This window comes from Porites lutea, chromosome 7 (assembly GCF_958299795.1).
Source record: "Porites lutea chromosome 7, jaPorLute2.1, whole genome shotgun sequence".
NCBI lineage: Eukaryota > Metazoa > Cnidaria > Anthozoa > Scleractinia > Poritidae > Porites > Porites lutea.
The window spans coordinates 6337819-6356066 of NC_133207.1; the positions used below are offsets into that span (position 1 = coordinate 6337819).

The following is an 18248-nucleotide window of genomic DNA, read 5'->3' on the forward strand; positions in this document are numbered from 1 at the left end:
TTGAAGTATCTCAGAGAAAGCACCTACGATTTCATTCGAAGTGCGTAATACAATGTACTTTTTAGTCGGGGAATCACTTTTACAACATATGGGACTGATTAATGATATGAATTCTTGCCAAAAGCCTCTCATTTTCACTTCATCTGCAGCACTCCATTCAAGTTTCTTTCACTGAAAGACTTCCTTAGGAAAAAACTGTTAGTGATAGCAAGTTCCTTCAGATAGATTACTAACTTGGAACATTTCACGTCAATTAACATGGAGATTTACTCGAGATTGGTCCACTTTTGTTAAAAGTGGCCAAAATATTGAGGAGCTTAAGAAAGTCCGCTTCCTCTCGTTCATTGTCAGCATTCATCTTTTCTGAGCCTCGAATGAGGGCCGAGAGTCTTTTCTCGACCTTTTCTAGTCTCTCCTCTGTACACTTGAAAATGGTTTCAGAATTTAAACAGTTCGGCTCGGCTTCCGACTGGCACATGTTCATGAACGTTGCTTCATCACAGTATAACTTAAACTCTGGTCGCTTCTTGTTGCCTCTTAGCAGTTCCTCAAATCTTTGCGCTATAAAATGTGCCATTTCAAGATCCTCAGCACTTTCCTCTACGTAAGTTTTGGCATCGATATAGGACTCGTTTAGAACAGAAACTATCATATTCATGAGAACGATCGTCATTGTTAACATGTATACGAAAACAAACGAGGGGCCTAAAACTGGGTGCTCACGTCGCAAATCATCAAGTGGAACAGCTTTTCCCAAAAGAAATTCGAACTGAGATATAACTGCCTGCAGGTAACTAGAGTATTCACGGACTGTGTCGCCAAAGAATTGTCTTCCTGATATAACAAAGCCATGAAACATTATCAGGAAAATAAAAAGGTACGACAGCTGATAGCCTACCGACTGACGGAAAGACGAAAAAAAGTAAATGACGTAAGGATTAAAGCGAATTAGATTCAGAAGCTTCATCGTCACCATAAATATGGCAATAGCAATTGCAGAATTTTCCAAGTTTGCCCAATGCAAGGCGGCGTGGAAATGCACAAGATCATAAGGATTATTCTGGATGGATTTGATATTATTTAGAACAGTCTTTGATTTGACCATATAGAACGCCACTGACGCTACAGAGGATATGATCATTAAAAAGTCGACCATATTCCAAACTGATTTAAAGAAATCAAAACGGCTTTGGTAGAGGTGATACAGCAACATGATAAAGTGATAAAAAACCATGGTCATGAAAAGAAACTGGCAAATATGGTAGAATATAACAGCCCCTTGTTCTGTGGTGAACAACTCGATGGTCTCGACCCTCCTTGTTGTGAACGCAACGCCGGTGGCAAGAACCTCGTGAAAATACGTAGCGATGCTAAGGAGATTTGTATTGACGTTGAACACTGCGAACTCCAGGATCACCGCTCGTGTTTTTCGATCAACCCATCCATGACCAAAAGTCTCGCGTAGAACAGCCTGGGCAGTTTCAAAGTCATATCCCATGAGAGCAACATAGCCGCCTCCGTCGTAGGTATTGTAAGTTCCTCTTATCCGGCCATTGTCCAGTTCTTTACCCGTTCGGTAACGCCAAGGCTTTGGGCATAGCTGAAGGGCTCCTGGCCATGAAGTATTCAAGGGTATTGGCTCCCATCCTGGAAGACTCAGTGGCGTGGTGTCTTCAAGTTCAGTGCAGTAGTCGTAGTAACAGTCTGGAATAAACTGAAGGAGCGACTTACAGGGACCTTAAATGAAGAACAATTTGTTTTTTCTATTTTAATAGAAAAATAACAGTAATTGTAATATTTCTATTGCATGTGAGCTACATAGCCTCAGCGATATCAACAATGACAGAAGTGGCTCATAGAATATCTTTTCTCTCCTCAGTAAAGGTTCCCACTGAGTTTTCCAATGATATAAAAATATTTATTAGAAAATTCTACGCTCGTGGTTGAAGGCGGAAAGAGGAAGAAGACGGAAGCGTTTCTTCTTCTCTTTCCTCTTCACATCTTTTTCCGCCAGCTTTCTTTTACCTTCTCCCCAGACATCCTAGGACGCAAAGAGGCCTCGAGATTTATAGTTCAAGGAAATTTTTGCAAGGCAAAAGCAACAACAGCTATTTTACATAACCACGTCATCAAAAAAAAACAGGTGCTCACTTTTTTTGACTCTCAACTGCCGCATCCATGGCATACCGACTAATATGGACATCTTATTCTCGATGTTTATATTTTCACTGTCTTTAAGTCCATTGTACCATTGTTGGCTGTAAAACTTTGGCAGAAAATCATGCCCTATCCACCACCTCAGCTTCAACGTTCCAGTCACCTGAAATAAAAAGCAAGCTGCTCAAATGAAGTGAAACCACAACGCATCAATTCTCTGATCTCTACTGGAACGGAAAGCTGTGATTCTGAAAGGGTTGTAAGGTTATATAAAATCTCATCTGCTTTCTCACCCTAAACACGACAAACCAAAAGCTGAAAGTATGAACCGATATCGTCAACTATCAATGGCAACGTTGACGAGGACGAGAGAGTTTTAAAGCCCACACAGAGCTAAATGTTAAATAAATATGCTCGTCACATTGTGGTCGGGGAAATCCAGGAAACTTGCTTTTGTTCTGATGGCGAAGACGTCACAGTTTGTCATATTACCCTGAACTTCATTTCGGACAATGGTGGAAGCCGTACCGGCCACAAGACGTCTTGAGATTACCTTAATGCAATTGGTCCAAAAAGTGCTGAATTTGTTTGATGTTTTAGCTATTGCGTGATTTGTCTAATTTTAAGGGATGTTTTCCGCCTCAGATAATTTGCTGCGTATTTTCTGCTTGAATTCAAGCGGCTAAAGAAATTTAAAAAAACGTACACGCGTACCAATGGATGGTTCTCACAGACCTAAAAGACCTAAAAATCGCTGGTTCTTGCACACTCGCCACAGGGACGTAAAAAACTATCGTTTGTAGTGGATCACTTGCCACGAGGAAGTTAAAAGCCCTCATTGGATTCCGCCAAAATTAACTACAACTCGGGCTCTGCTAAGCTCTTGAAACGGTGGACTGGTTAATTTCCACCACCTTTGCTCCTCGTTTGACTTGCAAGAAAATTGATTCAAAAAATGTTAGAAAGTACTTCCCTCCTTTATCAGGAGACTCAAAAGCAGGCGGCAGAAACCCAAGGTCTGGAAACACAACCGAACATGTCACCTCGTTTACGCACAGCCGTGCGTATAGAGACTACTTTCGGCCATACCATATCTAGAACTATGCTAATAATCATAAGTGGTTACAAATTAAAATAAACAAATCCGTTATGAATGGTAAAACGACACATGCTCACCTTATCAAACTTTGCAAATGGTTTCAATAGTGTGGTTGACATCATGAAGCGATAACTATTTTTGTTTCCATAGCAGACCATCGCCAACAGAAACACAAATATTAAATGTACAACAATTTCCTTCATTACGCTAGCCAACTTTTCTTCCTTTTTGGCTCTTTCGCGCATGACGTCTAGCTGACCTTGTTTGTAGCACTCTTTAGGGTTATCACAAATTAAATCGATCTCATTTAAACAAACATCTGTATTCGATGCCTCAAATTCTTTACTGTTTTCCTTGCTTCTTGTTGCAAGCAGGGAAATAACCACAACAGCCAACATTACTTTCCCCGGTTCCAAAATAAAGATGTCCTGACCATTTGAGATCAAAATAGACGCAAGCCATTGCTCTGCCACTTCTTTTCCCCACATTAAGCTGTAAAATAAAGTGAAAGTCCCTGCTGTAATTGTTGTGGCGAAACAAAGGAACCATGCCAGGTACACGCAATAGTAAGGTAACATGCAGCCTGCGTCTTTCACTTGATCGATGAGCTGCTGGACTTCATCTGTTTCTTTGTAGCCGTCTGCTTTGACACTCCTTGGTTTGCTTGAATTAAACAGTAAGACAATGACAATGTTAACGGGTGCAACTATTAATCCACTTTGCACGCCAACGACGATTTGTCGCCAGGAAACCTTAAACGGTCCAACGTAAATAGTACCTTCAGATTCTCCGCCAATATCGTAGAACATAGCATTGGCAATCATAGCGCTGAAAAGAACTGAGAGGCAGCACGATGCTCTTTGCACTCGTGTAAACGTGCTGTTAGGGGCCTTACCAAACACAGATATCCACAGATGACTATCTGCAATTTTTCTTCCAAAACGGGTGCGTACTTGATCTGTAAAGGGACTCTCGATTCCATGGTTTGCAGTTGCTTCTATTAAGCCGTCACCTTTTTCTACTGCGAGCCACCTATTTAACGGAAAGGTCCACTGTTCCTCGGTTTGCCTATCTCTAATTAATACTGTTTCCACAAACCAAGACGGATTGTCTTGTGCGTTGTCATGTTCTAAAGTTACTTCCTTTAAAGGCCCCAGCGATTCATTAGTGATCAAAACAAATCCATCTATGCTCCCTCTCGCAAACAGTTCTCTTGATTCGTCTTTACTACGCAATGGAATGTGACTGTATTCGTCTATTTCACCTTTAATACTGATTGTCACGTTTGCTGTTGTCCCTGAATTTTTCCAAACACCTGTGCAAATTACCATGTCGTAATAATAGGTTCCGTCATCAACGATGGTAACATACTTTGGCGGACACATCTAAAATTTAAAGGCAATAAGAACCTTGTAAGTTAACATGAAGGCAATGTAAATATGTACGTAGTCTGTTAGTCTAGACAATGTCGGCAAGTGAAAATAACAGTGCAGGCATTTCTAAGCACAAAAATGATGCTTTTGTGCCTTATTTAAATACACGAGTGTTTCTAGGGCTCAAAATTCCTTGGGGGTACTCCCTATCATAGCCTTTACGGGGAGGCTCCCCGCGCAACGGGTAACTTTTTCAGTCTTCAGGTATATAACTGGGTAGAGATTTCTGTAGCTGAAGTATGACAAATGCTAGGGGAATCTGTCAGTTTGGAAGGCAGAAAGGCCCAAACGGGCTAACAGATGCATTTTATGGCTGTGAAAAAGTAGAGAAAACGTTTTGGCTTAATGATTTATTCATATCTTAAAGAAGGTTTATTTGCAGCAGTTGAAAAGGAAAAACTAACTTTAAACTAAGTATGTGAAAGAGGTATCCTTTGTCAATGGAAGGCATTGAAAAGGGATACCTTTTCTGTCAAGAATGGTATAGAAAAGGGTGCGGGGAGGACCGTGGGATGGAGCCTCCCCGTATAAAACTGTGTTGATCTCCTCCCCCTCATGGGCTCATTAGCTGTATAGTTGCAACCGCTATTTTATTTCTATTTTTCCTTCCGACATGCACATTTAAGCATAACAAATAGGAACGAAAGTTAGGGAATAAAATTTACTTGCTACTCACCTTTTTTTCATCTCTTTTATCCGCTTTCCGTGCAAACACTATTGCAAGAAGGTAGAAAAGAATTGCGCAAACAATGGTCACCAGTACCGAAATGTTTCCACTCTCAGAAATGTTCAGAAACTCAGTGAAAACTTTATCAAAGTCTATTGGATTGGGCGCCTGAATAAAGTTACCCCCGAAGGAGGTAAGGTGATTGCAACGGCAAACGAGATGAGATGTGTTTGTCTCTGAATCAACCTACAAAATAAAAACGTTTCATCATTTTCAGCCAAAAAAAGTGCTAGTAAATATATGGTTCTTCGTATGCTATTTTTTAGGGAGTGTAATGTAATGGCGTTATGTTGTATTTAAAGGGACTATGTCACCAAGATATTGTTTTTATGCCAATAAGGGACCGTCCATTCTTTATCAGGGTGGGGGGTGGGGGCTGGTGGGATATGAGGGTAGCCAGGGAAAAAAATATGGCTTTAAAGGAGGATTTAAAAGAAAAAAAATACTGGGTTTAAGGTGGGGTCACCAAAAAAATCCTTCAAATTTTGCAGTGACGGCATTTGTAATAATACAAACAGCCTTCCAGAATGCCAAAAACCAGCGTTTCTGACATTCAGAAAGTTCAGATTTTCCCAGGGAAGCATGCCCCCAGACCCCTTACTGTATTATGCACCAAAAGGCAATTTTATCCCACCAAAAACTCGAACGTTTCATTTTGAAAAATTAACAAACTTATTTAGTCATTTTTTCATTTTTTTCTTTGTCCTTTCTCTCTCTTTTTTCTTTTTTTTTTTTGGGGGGGGGGAGGTCATCTCAATTATTTTGAGATACAAGGGTAGGCCGCCCCAAAAAAGTTCTTACGAAGAGGGGAGATCATCACATACTACAGGAGCTACACGTCGAATTCCACCAGCGCCCCCCCCCCCCCTCCCCCAATTAAAAATTAACGGTCCCTAGCTAATTCTGTGCTGAAGTCATTACTTTGTGCTCTTAATCGTAAACAAAATGTTCCGTTAGAGATACTAAAGAGGTATCAAGCAAATTCAATCAGGAAGCACTATGCATATTACTTTTATGTACTTTGAGCCATACCATTAGAAATTGAAAAAGTTGGCCCAACTTTATCAGCCAACCGTTGCAACAGAGGACAAGAAATGATTTCAGTGCCTTAATATACTCTCAAAGAAAAAGTGGACCATTTTGAATCCAGTTGATAAGGGAACAAGTTTCAGCTTTAAAGGATATCAACTAGCGTGACATAGCTGGTAAATTGCATGCAATGTTTGTAAAGGGTTTCAAATTTAGGAGGTTTCAACAAGAGGTATATTTTTTTCATGTGCAATGGAATTGGATAATAATTTCAAATTCCACAAGGATTTTGAGGAATCCAGTTTTGATACCACCTGATCAACGTACGTGCCAAGCCGAGTAATCCTTAAGAAAATAGAGTACTAATCTATTACTTTCAACCTCACAATTGAAACAGATTTACCTTGCACCCATCCGATGTCCACTTGTCTTTATGTTCTGACCAATATAAACAGCTTGATTGGGTTATTTTCATGGTATAGTTAACATCTGTGGACGGGTCGTACTGGGGAATAACCGTTGTCGTAACTCCATTTGGCGGTGGATCCTTGAAGCCAACACAAGAGCGCCTTTGTCGACCATGGCCGAAGCAGGATCTTCTTTCTCTGGAGTGTTCGCTAGTGTTAGCAGCCCCAAGAAGAAAAATCCCCACATAAATTAAGCCCTCTTTTGGAGGCAATACTATCATAGAAGTCTCCTCTGAAGGACAGGATCCTTCGTTCTGTTTGCCTTCTGTTTTGTTTTCACAGTTTGACTTAAACGTGTTGGTGAAATTGTGATCGAAGTTGCCAATGTCAGGCCTGGAACCAAATTTAATTAACACTGCTACAACAAAGACGCCTTCATCTGTGACAACCATCTCAATCGTCACAGGAATATTTGCAAGTTCCGCGTGATAACTTCGGACGGACATTTTGTTTGGCTTCAGAAAGGAATGTTCTGGCACAAAGTTATCGTCTACATTGCCCTTTGATGGGCTTAAAATTGGAATAACTATTACGATGTCTTCATCAAGGTTTGAAATGTTTGTTTTTGTCCCATTGTTGCTTTGGAGTTCAAGACTGGTGACACTTGACTGGATCGCCGAGCTGCTGTTGTCCCAGGTGTAAGGATTAAAGGTCATTGTTAACATCTACGGAAAAAGAGATCTTAAGTGTATAGCCATGTAAAATAGTGGATAATTTATATTCCTTTTTCAGTGCCATTAAACTTTTGTACTAACAGGCATTTCTGACTTCTTTTCAACTTCTAAGGCCCCTTTAAGGTGTCTAATGGTAATTTCACGGGCATGTGACAATGGAAAATGCAAGTCTTACATCAAGGAATTCCAACCAGTTGCCCATTAGAGGTTCTACCCCCTTAGGTACGGACCAACCCTTATTGAACAGAGCCATTTATTAGTTTCGAATGTGACACGCGTCCTGCACACCTCTAGGACCAACAATGTGGAATCAATGCTGTGTAGTGATAAATGATGTAAGTTGCTAAATGTCGTGTTCGGTGAATCTCATAAGCCTGGTCGGATTCCCCGACGGAAATCGAGTCCACATTTTGGATTATTATGTGGGTATCTTCCATCTTTTATCTTCACTATTCTCTCGCGCCTCTTTCAACTTCAGGGGATTTTACCCTTGCCGAATGTAAACCTACTAAAAAATTCCTAATGTGCTGATATTCCTAATATTCTGCACCCTTTTTGAATAAGTTAAACCTTAATTACAATCAAAAACTACATTGTTTAAATAATTTGCTCTTTTTTCATATCTAGAGTTCACAAGTCAGATTTTGAATTTTACACAACCCAATATTTTGCAGTATCGTTTCTTTAATTTTTTTTTATTTTTTTTTATTTTATTTTAATTTTCTTTTACTTTTTTTTGGGGGGGGAGGGCAGTTAGTAGGCTTTCTTTGCCTTTTTGTTATGTATTCCTGACAAATATCATTTTTGCAAATGTCATGAAGGGAAACACGCTTTTAAAATGAATACAAAAACAATACCCGTTATTCGCATAGACAGTTAACGAAACAAAAAAAGGAACAAACACAGACACATGAAACAAAAACATCAAAAGTTGAAGCCGAAAAGCAACAGGCTTTTTACCATTGCATTTAAGTTTCCCACACCAACATATCCAAGGTTTCCTGGAAGCTGGAACCTTGTTTGTCCTTCTTCTAAAGAAATTCCATTGATTTCTTGGGAAGAAATCTTCGCTAGAGATACAGTGAGATTTTCACTTGCAACTACCATATTTTCGGATGGAACAAGTCGAGCAAAAAGTCCGTCGACCATAGCATTCAAGTTTTCCGAAGCCCTTAGCACGTACTCCTGCAACACGAAAATGAAATGAAAAAAAAATTGGGTGTGTGATAAGCAATCTCAAGAATCGTCTTTTAAAAGCGATTTAGCGTGTAGGCAGGAAACTTTTACGTTTGTTACATTCCTTGTAAATAAGCAAAAAATTCCAAGCTATGCATAGCCAACGCCAATAGGACATACTTGCATATCGTAAGTTACAAATTCAGTCTTGCAATAACGGCAATTTTCATTTGATAATTACTAGTCGCAGATTTGAAAACCTTTGCAGTAATGTGCATCATCAAAGTCCTCCCAGCATTCTGTTTAGTTCTATAGTAACTTTTTTTCGAACAAGTCGATCGCATATTAAGTAAACAAAAAATTAATGGATAGGGTGTAATTTTGTCCAAACAAAAAATTAAACTTTTGCAATCTTTTTCACAGTAGCTTATGCAGGTTGTAGATATAACAGGAAACAATATTTCTAGCAAAACCATTTCCCTTTTCACTCAGTTTCTCAATGCCATTTTTAATGCTTTGCAGGTGTTATACAACAAAGAAATAAATTTGGGTGTTAAAATCGGACCAGGACTGCACCATGTTGGTCGGACACAACAAAATTTTGGTCGGACATCTCAAAAAAAAGGTTGAAATTTATATCGGGTAAAATAAAGGACATACTACGCTGATGTAAAAGAAAACTACACAACCAAGTCAATGTTGTTTCGTGACTTTGAGATGTCCAAACACAGGTGGGATTTTGTTAGACACTGGCAAATTTTGGTCGGCCAATGTCCGATGACCGACTGTTATTTGCAGCCCCAAACTGCATTCAATACTCTGTCTCATGAAGTTAATTTTGTCACTTGTCACCTCCCCCCTCCCAACTTCTCTTTGTGACTGCTTACGATTAGCTACTATGATTAGTACCTTGGCCGATGATGGAGCGTCTAGCGACTGTGCGGATGCCGAGAGAAGAACGTTGTCGAGACAACTTGTGACACTTGTCGCCGTTTCTGCTATTTCGGCATTAAAAGGCTCCTCTTCGTCTCTTAAAGCATTTAACATTAACTTTATTGCAGAGTCTGTCACGTTAATTGTCATCCCCTTCAAAATAAGAGAAAACTTCAGATAAAAAGTTTCAATTTTTTTTTACCCAAACGCGGGAAAAAATAAAGAAAGAAAAATTCATTGATGTTCGATCGTAAACTTTTGATGTGATGATAGTTTAATAACTACATATAAACATGAATGAACATAAGTTTAGTACCATTACGTCTTCGCAATTGTCACATGTTTGCTTCCATTGATCTTCAGTCGCTACTATGACAACTGCCATAATCGATTGAGACATCTGAAGGGTTTCAGGCTTTATTGCTGTGATTTTTTCTAGAAGTTGACCTGAAATCTGTTTTTAGAACACACAAAAAAGCCATTAAAAATCATGTTATTTGGAAACAAATTTTCCGTTTGAAATACAAACTTTTTTTTCTGAACAACTGAAAGAGATTTGAATTCTTTATCCCTCGTACAGTTAATGATAGCGTGTGACTGGCTCTCAGGTAGAAGGGACGTAACGAAAAAAAAACAAAAGCAAGCCAAGTGAAGATAAGACGTGAGCAATGTGAGGAAGAGGGCGTTTGTGATCTCTTTTTTACTGCACTACTGCACTACTATCTTGGGGCCTGCAACAGTCTATAGTAAGTTAATGGGAGCTTGAAAACAATTTTTTCTTATTTGTCTAGAAACAAAGAAAAAGCCTTAGTACTCATTCTTTCGAAATTCCATCCTTTTCCTCTAAAAAAACGTTAACGCCAGTGTCAGGTAAATGCTTTTACTTTATAATTTCTTACCGCTGCTGTAACATTTTTACTTAATCCTTGTCCACAATCTGTTTTCTCATTGGCAGTTTTCATGACAGAAGAGGCAAACTGTGCGGCCTGGCTGATATTTCCTTTTTTCAGTAGTTCATTCAATTCACTGCCTTCCCCAATTACAAGGTTTGTAAGTCCACTAGCAACGTCTTCGACTGGTGTAAGGCATGGATTAAATTTGTCAGACGGTGTGACCTACAGTCAACAATTAAAAGGAAATTACAGTGTTTAAGTAGTGTCCAGGTATAAAACTCTAAAAGGATTATTGTATCTGACTCAGAAGATGTTAAAATACTAAATTTTCTTCGGCCGTTCTAATTTTAAAACAGACTGGCGTTCATTCACGGCTTTGGTGGTTAGCACGGAAATGTAAAAGCCGGTTAAGTTGTAACTATTCGTGGTAATGTTGCCAAAATATATGCGACTGCTTCGGGATGAAACATTTCCTTAGGTGGAAATAAATAAATATCTCCACATTGTCTTGAAATTGGGAACATCTCCACAATTATCGAGCTGATTAAGTTGACACTGATTTCACTCGACAGTAAAAATGTGTCTCTGCAGAATTCTCCTCAAGCTTTCTGGCCTCACCACCTGGCCTTCTTCCTTGTCAGCTGCAGATATACAGGTCTGTATGCTTCAGTTGTTTCCCGACTTTCCGTTGTAAGAACTTTGTTAAGGGGAAGAAGCATTTCCAGATATCAAATTTTGTTTGAATAGAACCTAATTCTTATGAACCAAGAGAGCAGTACTGAAAAAACGATCCACGTTACAGCAAGGGGTTCCACAGTGAGGGACGTAGTACAAGGCCCTGAGCACCTGTACAGAAGGCCAATAGATATTAACAAATAAAGCAAAAAATTACTTACTAGAAAAAAGTATGATTACCTTAACAAACAGTGTCTCTGTAACCGTTACACCAACAAAATTTTTAATTATGATCTTTATTTCCACTTTGTGCCCATCTTTTGGTTTCCCACTTGACAAAACTGTTGAAACAGACCTCGGAGAGCTGCCATAAGAAATTGGATCGTCTCCAATACGAAATTCATAGCTTAAAGGTTTACTTTTATCTTCCCAATTAAAACACTCAAAAATGAACTCTGTCTCAAGTGCCACGCCTTCTCTGACCGATGGAGAACAGTAACCGCTGTGTGGCTCTCCAGCAGTTTCAAACAGTAGCGCCCCGAGTCCTTGGGATCCCGTTTGCGATGTTACGATAAGCCTCAACGTAAATTTTGTGCTTGAGGGTAACACATTTGCCTTGATGATCATGTTACTAGCATTTAATCCTGTTGAAGTCATGTTTGACAAAATAGTTGTCTCTTCCCACGTGTTCTTGACATCATTCAACTTTTGTAAGTGCCATTCATAAACGGAGCCATTACAAGGTGCATTGGAGCATTCTGACGTCAATCGAAGCTTACTGGAGGCCGAAACTATGGCTCCACAATCAACAAAGCACCTATATTTAAAGCAAATAAAAAAAGCCATTGGTTTATTGCCGTTTTTTACTATTATTATTATTATTATTTTTATCATCATCATCATTGTTATTATTATTATTTATTGTTTTACTTCATTTTTACGGTCTCGTTATCAATTCCAATAAACACTAGTTGTCGTAACCAACGAAAACTTCCTTCATCCAGGGAAAATATGTATGTTTATAGGATGGAATCCACCAGGAAATTGAATAAGTTTAATTTTCAGCGGACAAAACCCTTGTACCAGAATAATTTGAAGAATATTACATTCTCTTTTACATTTTTCAAGGCCTATAGATGTAATTAGTTACCTGTAATAACAACAAAGAAAATTTCTTATGGGAGCCCGAGAAAATAAATGTCAAATTTCACAAAAATTGTGAAACAGGTGAAATTCTGAAAATTTCATGTTCAACATGTCATTTAGTGAAGTTTGACATTCACACACGACGAGCTTCTTTTTCAGAACATTTGTCCCAAAATGTCAACGTTATGTATTAAAATGTACACAAAGAAATCCTCGCATTATTTGTATAATTCATGGTGTTATACAGTTGTAACATTTACCTCAGTTTAACTTGAGGTACCTCGCCAGCTGCTATCTCAAATGACATCTCCGTAAAGGAACTCCTCACGTCTTTGGACAGGTTTAATCTTAACACATACGTCTTCCCGCTGGTAAGTTTTCCAGTATCAATGCAAACGGTGATGGTTTTTGCTCCGTCAACAAACGCACCAAAGCAGTCGTTGCTAACAGTATACTCTTCATTTTTTTCTCTACAGGACCAAACAAAACCAACGCCAGTGTGATTACCAGGGCCAATGTCTCCGTCGTAGCTTAGTGAGCCATCCACTGTAACAGTTTCTGGTGATCCCCAGCGAACACTGCTTCCTCCGTCAATGATTGCTCGTAGAGGACCAGGAATGACTTCAATAAAACCATAGTTAAATGCCTGAACAGTCCTCGGCGCCGCTGAATCACCGACCTTAAAGGATGCAGTAAACCTGACTTGGTAGATTCCTGCAGGTATGGACCTCCGGCCTATTTGCCACTCGGTGCTTCCTTGACTTTCTAAAGTTCCCTCTGCTGACTCTGAGGCTGCTAATTCAGCTTCACTCACCAGATACCATTGCAACAAACTTTCCAGTACTGGAACATCTTCTGGAAAACCTTCAATTACCGCTTGCTGAACACTTTTCAATGATCGCTCGATAATGGTGGCATTATTTTTGTCCTTGGAAATACCTACGATGGTTACTGTAAAGTCTCCTGTGAGAGTAAGAAAATAAGTTTTAAAACGCATACATTATGACTTTAGTGAGGCTAGTGAGTCCTACTTCCTAGTGTATTTCTTATATCACACCTTTCTACATTTCTAACCTCTTTGTTAAGAACGAGTTGACCCCTTGAGATGATTTTATTGCAATTCAACATTTATTCTAAAAAAAAGTTGCATTCCCTTAGAATACATGTACAGCGCAGTTTCTAAGCGACATAGGTATGAGAACATGTGTATCACTTTATTTAATAATCAGATCAAAGACTACATTAAGGAATTATTTGAAACGGTAAAACTATGTATTTCTGGTCATTCTTAATACTAGCAGTAATTTAAATATAACACGTAGGTTGACCACAAAATCGGAGACCAAATTAAACCAGAAAAAGAATCAATTATTATGGATTGTTAATGGTTTTTGTAAGTGTCAAGTACACATATTTTGAGTTAATGACAACAAAAACCTACAGATATAAGTTTCTTTTTTGCACTACATTTTTTAACCGCTCACCTATGGGTTTGCAAACAAGACCATCCCCAGTGTAGCCATTACGACAACTGCAGTTGAAGGAGCCTACGGTGTTGTTACAGACAGCCAGTTCATGACAGTTGTGAGTTGCCATTGCGCATTCATCGACATCTGCAGGCAGTAAGAAAAACCAAAGACCACTGAGTACTGCATTTACTTAGGATTGTATTGTATAAGTACCGTATGGACTTGGGTGACAAAAAAGTAAATTTCCCTACCCTTCAAGGTGACTAGCTAGGGATAAAAAGAAATTATTCGGATTTTTTTAAACACATATGAAGTTGATGACATTTCAGTCTATTCATGTTGTTGACTTACCGTATTTATTCATGGGCGGCCCATTCGGAGGCCGCTTCTATTTCAAAATCACATTTCTCAAGCCATTGACATACAATTACGATAAATTATTTGTAAATATTATGTAAAATAGGAAAACGCTTTACGCTGCAATTTCTCGCTTTTTGCTGAGACAGGATCTTAATGTGTCTGGACAGTGTAGATTACCAGGTTGCGCCGAGTTTTGTTCTTATAATCCTCAATAATGATTTGGTGCTGGCGTTAAATCGAGAGCTGCGTTTAATCGAGTAAATACGGTAACGCAAGTTAGTTTGTCTAAATCACTGAATAAAAACTTACCAGAACAAACTAATCCATTTCCTGAGAATCCTTTTAGACAAGTACAAGTAAAGGAACCAATCGTATTGCTGCACTGAGCGTTTGCATCACAGCTGTGTGTCCCAGCCTCACATTCATTCTCATCTAAACAAACAATAAATTGTTTAGGCAATTTAGTTGCTTTTCATGAACTGACTATAAAAAATGTTAAACAATCATTCCTGTCTTTCAGTATTTTTCTTGAATAAAAGGACGGAACGTAGTCAGGCCTTGGAGTTAAACATATATTAGCATGATAATAAAGTCATTTGTGTACCATCACACTGTCTGCCATTTCCTTTGTATCCCTGAACACAGCTGCATGTGAATGAGCCATATGTATTGTAGCAGACCGCATCATTACCACAGTCATGGCCATGGTTTGCGCATTCATCAGTATCTGGAAAAACTGAAGGAATAATTCCGAAATCAAATATTTACAGATTAACAATTGCAACATAATTATTGATTATTGTTGTATTGATTCTTGAAGTACCACAGCCTTCTGGTTGAAATTTTATTTACATGGTATTTATTTTGTCGAAAAAAGGTATTTCTATCAAGGATATAAATCAAGTGTTCGTTCACCTGCTTCTTCTTGTCGTCTGTTAAGTTGGACTGGTTTTATATTTTTAAAAGGTCATAAAGTGTAAGACGCATTGGACCCTCCATCCAACTGATGAGCAATTTTTTTCCTGTAAGACCCTGTAAGATAAACTCGGTTACACTTGGGAGTATGTACCAAAGTGAATTTGGAGACATCGCTGCGAAAATCCCAACTTCAAAGCTCTACCATCCTTACCAACCAAACCTATCAGCTCATCACCCCATGTAAGGGAATCCGGAATCCTGGGATTTGGAATCCGGAATACAGCTCACGGAGTCCAGAAGCCCACTAAAAGTTGGAATCCGGTATCCAGTACCTGGAATCCGGAATCCATGGCGTGGAATCCAGAATCTAAGACTGCCCTGGATTGCCTTGCATGCATGGGATGAAGCTCACTTACCATGGTCCCCGCAGTACCTCGACTGGCAGGAGTCAGGTGGTACCAACTTATAGACATAGAATTTTCCGCAGTTCAACACTTGAATGTCACTACTCCAACTACAACATGTTCCGTTCCATGTAAAGCACACTTTCCTTATCACCTCTCCCTGTTCAACTGTTGGATGGCTGCCCTCTAACCAGCCAGGAGCGTTGGCTTTGCAGCGGTGAGTCTGAGGACAGTTTTCTGACATAGATGTCCCAGCTAGACCAATGAACCGATACCACTGATTTACGATGCCCGAGTCACTAGTTACATTACCGTCCACATTCTCGTAACCGATGTACCTATCCGGTTCGCTCAGTACAGTGTAATCGGTACATGGATCTGCAAGTTAAACGCAGTAAAGGTTTTCTTTGCGTTAAAAAAAGCAATAAGATCGAGAGAGAGTAGCTAATCAATACATGTTCAATCATCGCATTTGCTCACTTTTTCGATTACAAATTTATGTTATAACTTGGTGTTACAGTTGAAACAGTCACATTTAAATTAAAGTTAGAATTTAAAGTGCAGAAAATCAGGTAAAGGTGAGTGTTAAGCGCTGTGGAGACATAATGTTGAGGTTGGTAGCATGGTGTTGACCTATAATTTCAAAATGAATAAATTGACTTCCGGGTTCCTTTTATAGGGGTGTCAGCATTGCCACATTTCGCACAAATCGAGGAAGACCAATGATGAGATGGAGGGAACCAGGGTATCCAGGCGATGAATGTCCCGGTAAACAAGGGTATCCCGGGATGAATGTCCGGGTCCCCCTAACACCTATGCGCATAATCTAAGGCACCAGTGTGTTTTCCACTTATTCCCTGGTTTTCAAGTGTTTTTATCCCTTAAAATATATAAATACATAAGCTTTATCTTACCTCTCCCACACACCTGCCTAGCATTCATCAAACCCAGCAACGCGCAGAGAAAGTGCCAATACATAGCTGTCTGTGGAGAAAGACACGACAAAGCCAAGAATTTAGAGACATTAAAGGCTTTCATTTTAAAGTTTTTCATCTGACGCCTTGAGGACGGCCAGGGAGATTTTTTTTATCTGTTTATCACAGTAGAAAGATCTAAATCATACCTCAATTTCACGTGGACATAAGAGTTATTAGAAAAATTTAGAATCGCGCTCAAGGAAAACGGAAAAGGTCAAATTCAATTTGCAAATTTCTCAAATATAGGGAATAAGGAGATAAAACTGTCCAGTATAATTCTTTTGAATGAGACTGGCGTCAACAAGTTTTTATTTAGTTATAATGAATGATAATCTATATGGCTAAAGGAAAAACTTGGTCAAGTGGTACAATTTGAAGTTTGGCGTTTGCCGGAAATGTTATTCTAACTCCAATGCATTTTACTAAGATTAAGAAGTTTACACACAGAATGGAACAGCAAGGAATTAAAGTAAATTGTCATATATCTTTTTAACACTTTACCTTTCTTACCACGGAGGAGTTACCCATTCATGATTCATCGTAGAATGCCCTAGAATATAAAAAAAAAACCTGTAGTACAACAACAAAAGAAAAGGAATCGTAATTCCTATTGACCAACTAAGGTACCAGATACGTTGTTTTTTTGGAGGTCACAGTTAATAGGTCGACCCTACTTGTGTTAAAAGCAAATTGCATTTAATCTTTAGTTATTCTAGAGCTTCATGATATGAATTGAGCTTTCTGGCTCCAGTTATTTAAAAGGTCCGTTCGTCCATTTAACGCCATCCGCTGGATAAATCTGTTGATCCAATGGATATCGCAATTGGTTATCTACTGGAGAGTAATTTATCCGGTAGATATATTCTCATTTGGAAAAACTGGGGCCCTGACTGATAATATATTATTATTCTTGTTTTGAATACAAAACAAATCAAGGTATCTTTGCTCTTAGGTAGAAAATCTTTACTACATGGCAGTAAGCCTTGTGTCATCCACTCTGTGTTATTGATTGCGAGATTTTTACAGAGACATGAACTTCAAAAAAAAACAGTGACCAGACGATTATTCAAACGTCTGGCAAAGATGCTGCCATTTCAAATATACTTCGAGGCAATAATAGCGCATGACATGATAAAACAGGTTCAGTGGACAACAGAAATGAGATTTCAAACTTCAGTTGTACATTTTACGAATAACTCATTTTTAAAACGTTTATTGTAAAAACACAGTTGTACTAATTAAGAAATTCTTTGAAAAAATTCAACCATGAACAGAGGTAGTATTGGATGGTTGCTTAACTGAGTTAACGAGTAAAACACAGGGCCCTCCTTTTTATCGTGTATGGATTATAAAATTCAAAACATCACGTACCAAAAGATGAGTAAAAATGAAATTAAATCTTCTTTGCAAATTAGTCTCAGATTGTACTATTTCGATAAACCCTTAAAAATTTTCAGTTTGAAGGTTTTCAGTATTTTTTTTTTTTTTGCTTTGATTTTATTTACTTTGAATTCTACTTACCTTGGCTGACTGTGAAGAGTTGAAATTTTTCGTGGTTCCCGATAAAGAATACTCCAACGGTGATATCCCTCGATATCCATTAGTATTAATAACCCTCAATACTGAGTTTCTAGAAAACTCAGAAAACCGTTTGTTTTTCCCTTGCGAACTTTTGTTATTCCCTAACATTATCCGTTAACATAAACGTGTC

At 38.7% G+C, this 18248-nt stretch overlaps 1 protein-coding gene across 1 annotated transcript; it reads right to left on the reverse strand.

Moving 5' to 3' along the window:
- Positions 1-249: 249 nt before the first annotated feature.
- On the reverse strand, positions 250-14834 carry LOC140944346 (polycystin-1-like protein 2). Its single transcript, XM_073393512.1, has 14 exons — positions 14819-14834; positions 14548-14670; positions 13894-14022; positions 12670-13372; positions 11504-12080; positions 10595-10810; positions 10012-10149; positions 9672-9848; positions 8547-8771; positions 6849-7577; positions 5366-5602; positions 3334-4641; positions 2152-2320; positions 250-1737 (listed from the first exon to the last, which is right to left on the reverse strand). Exons 1-14 carry the CDS (start codon positions 14832-14834, stop codon positions 254-256), a joined length of 6231 nt encoding a protein of 2076 aa, XP_073249613.1. The 3' UTR covers positions 250-253.
- Positions 14835-18248: the final 3414 nt, after the last annotated feature.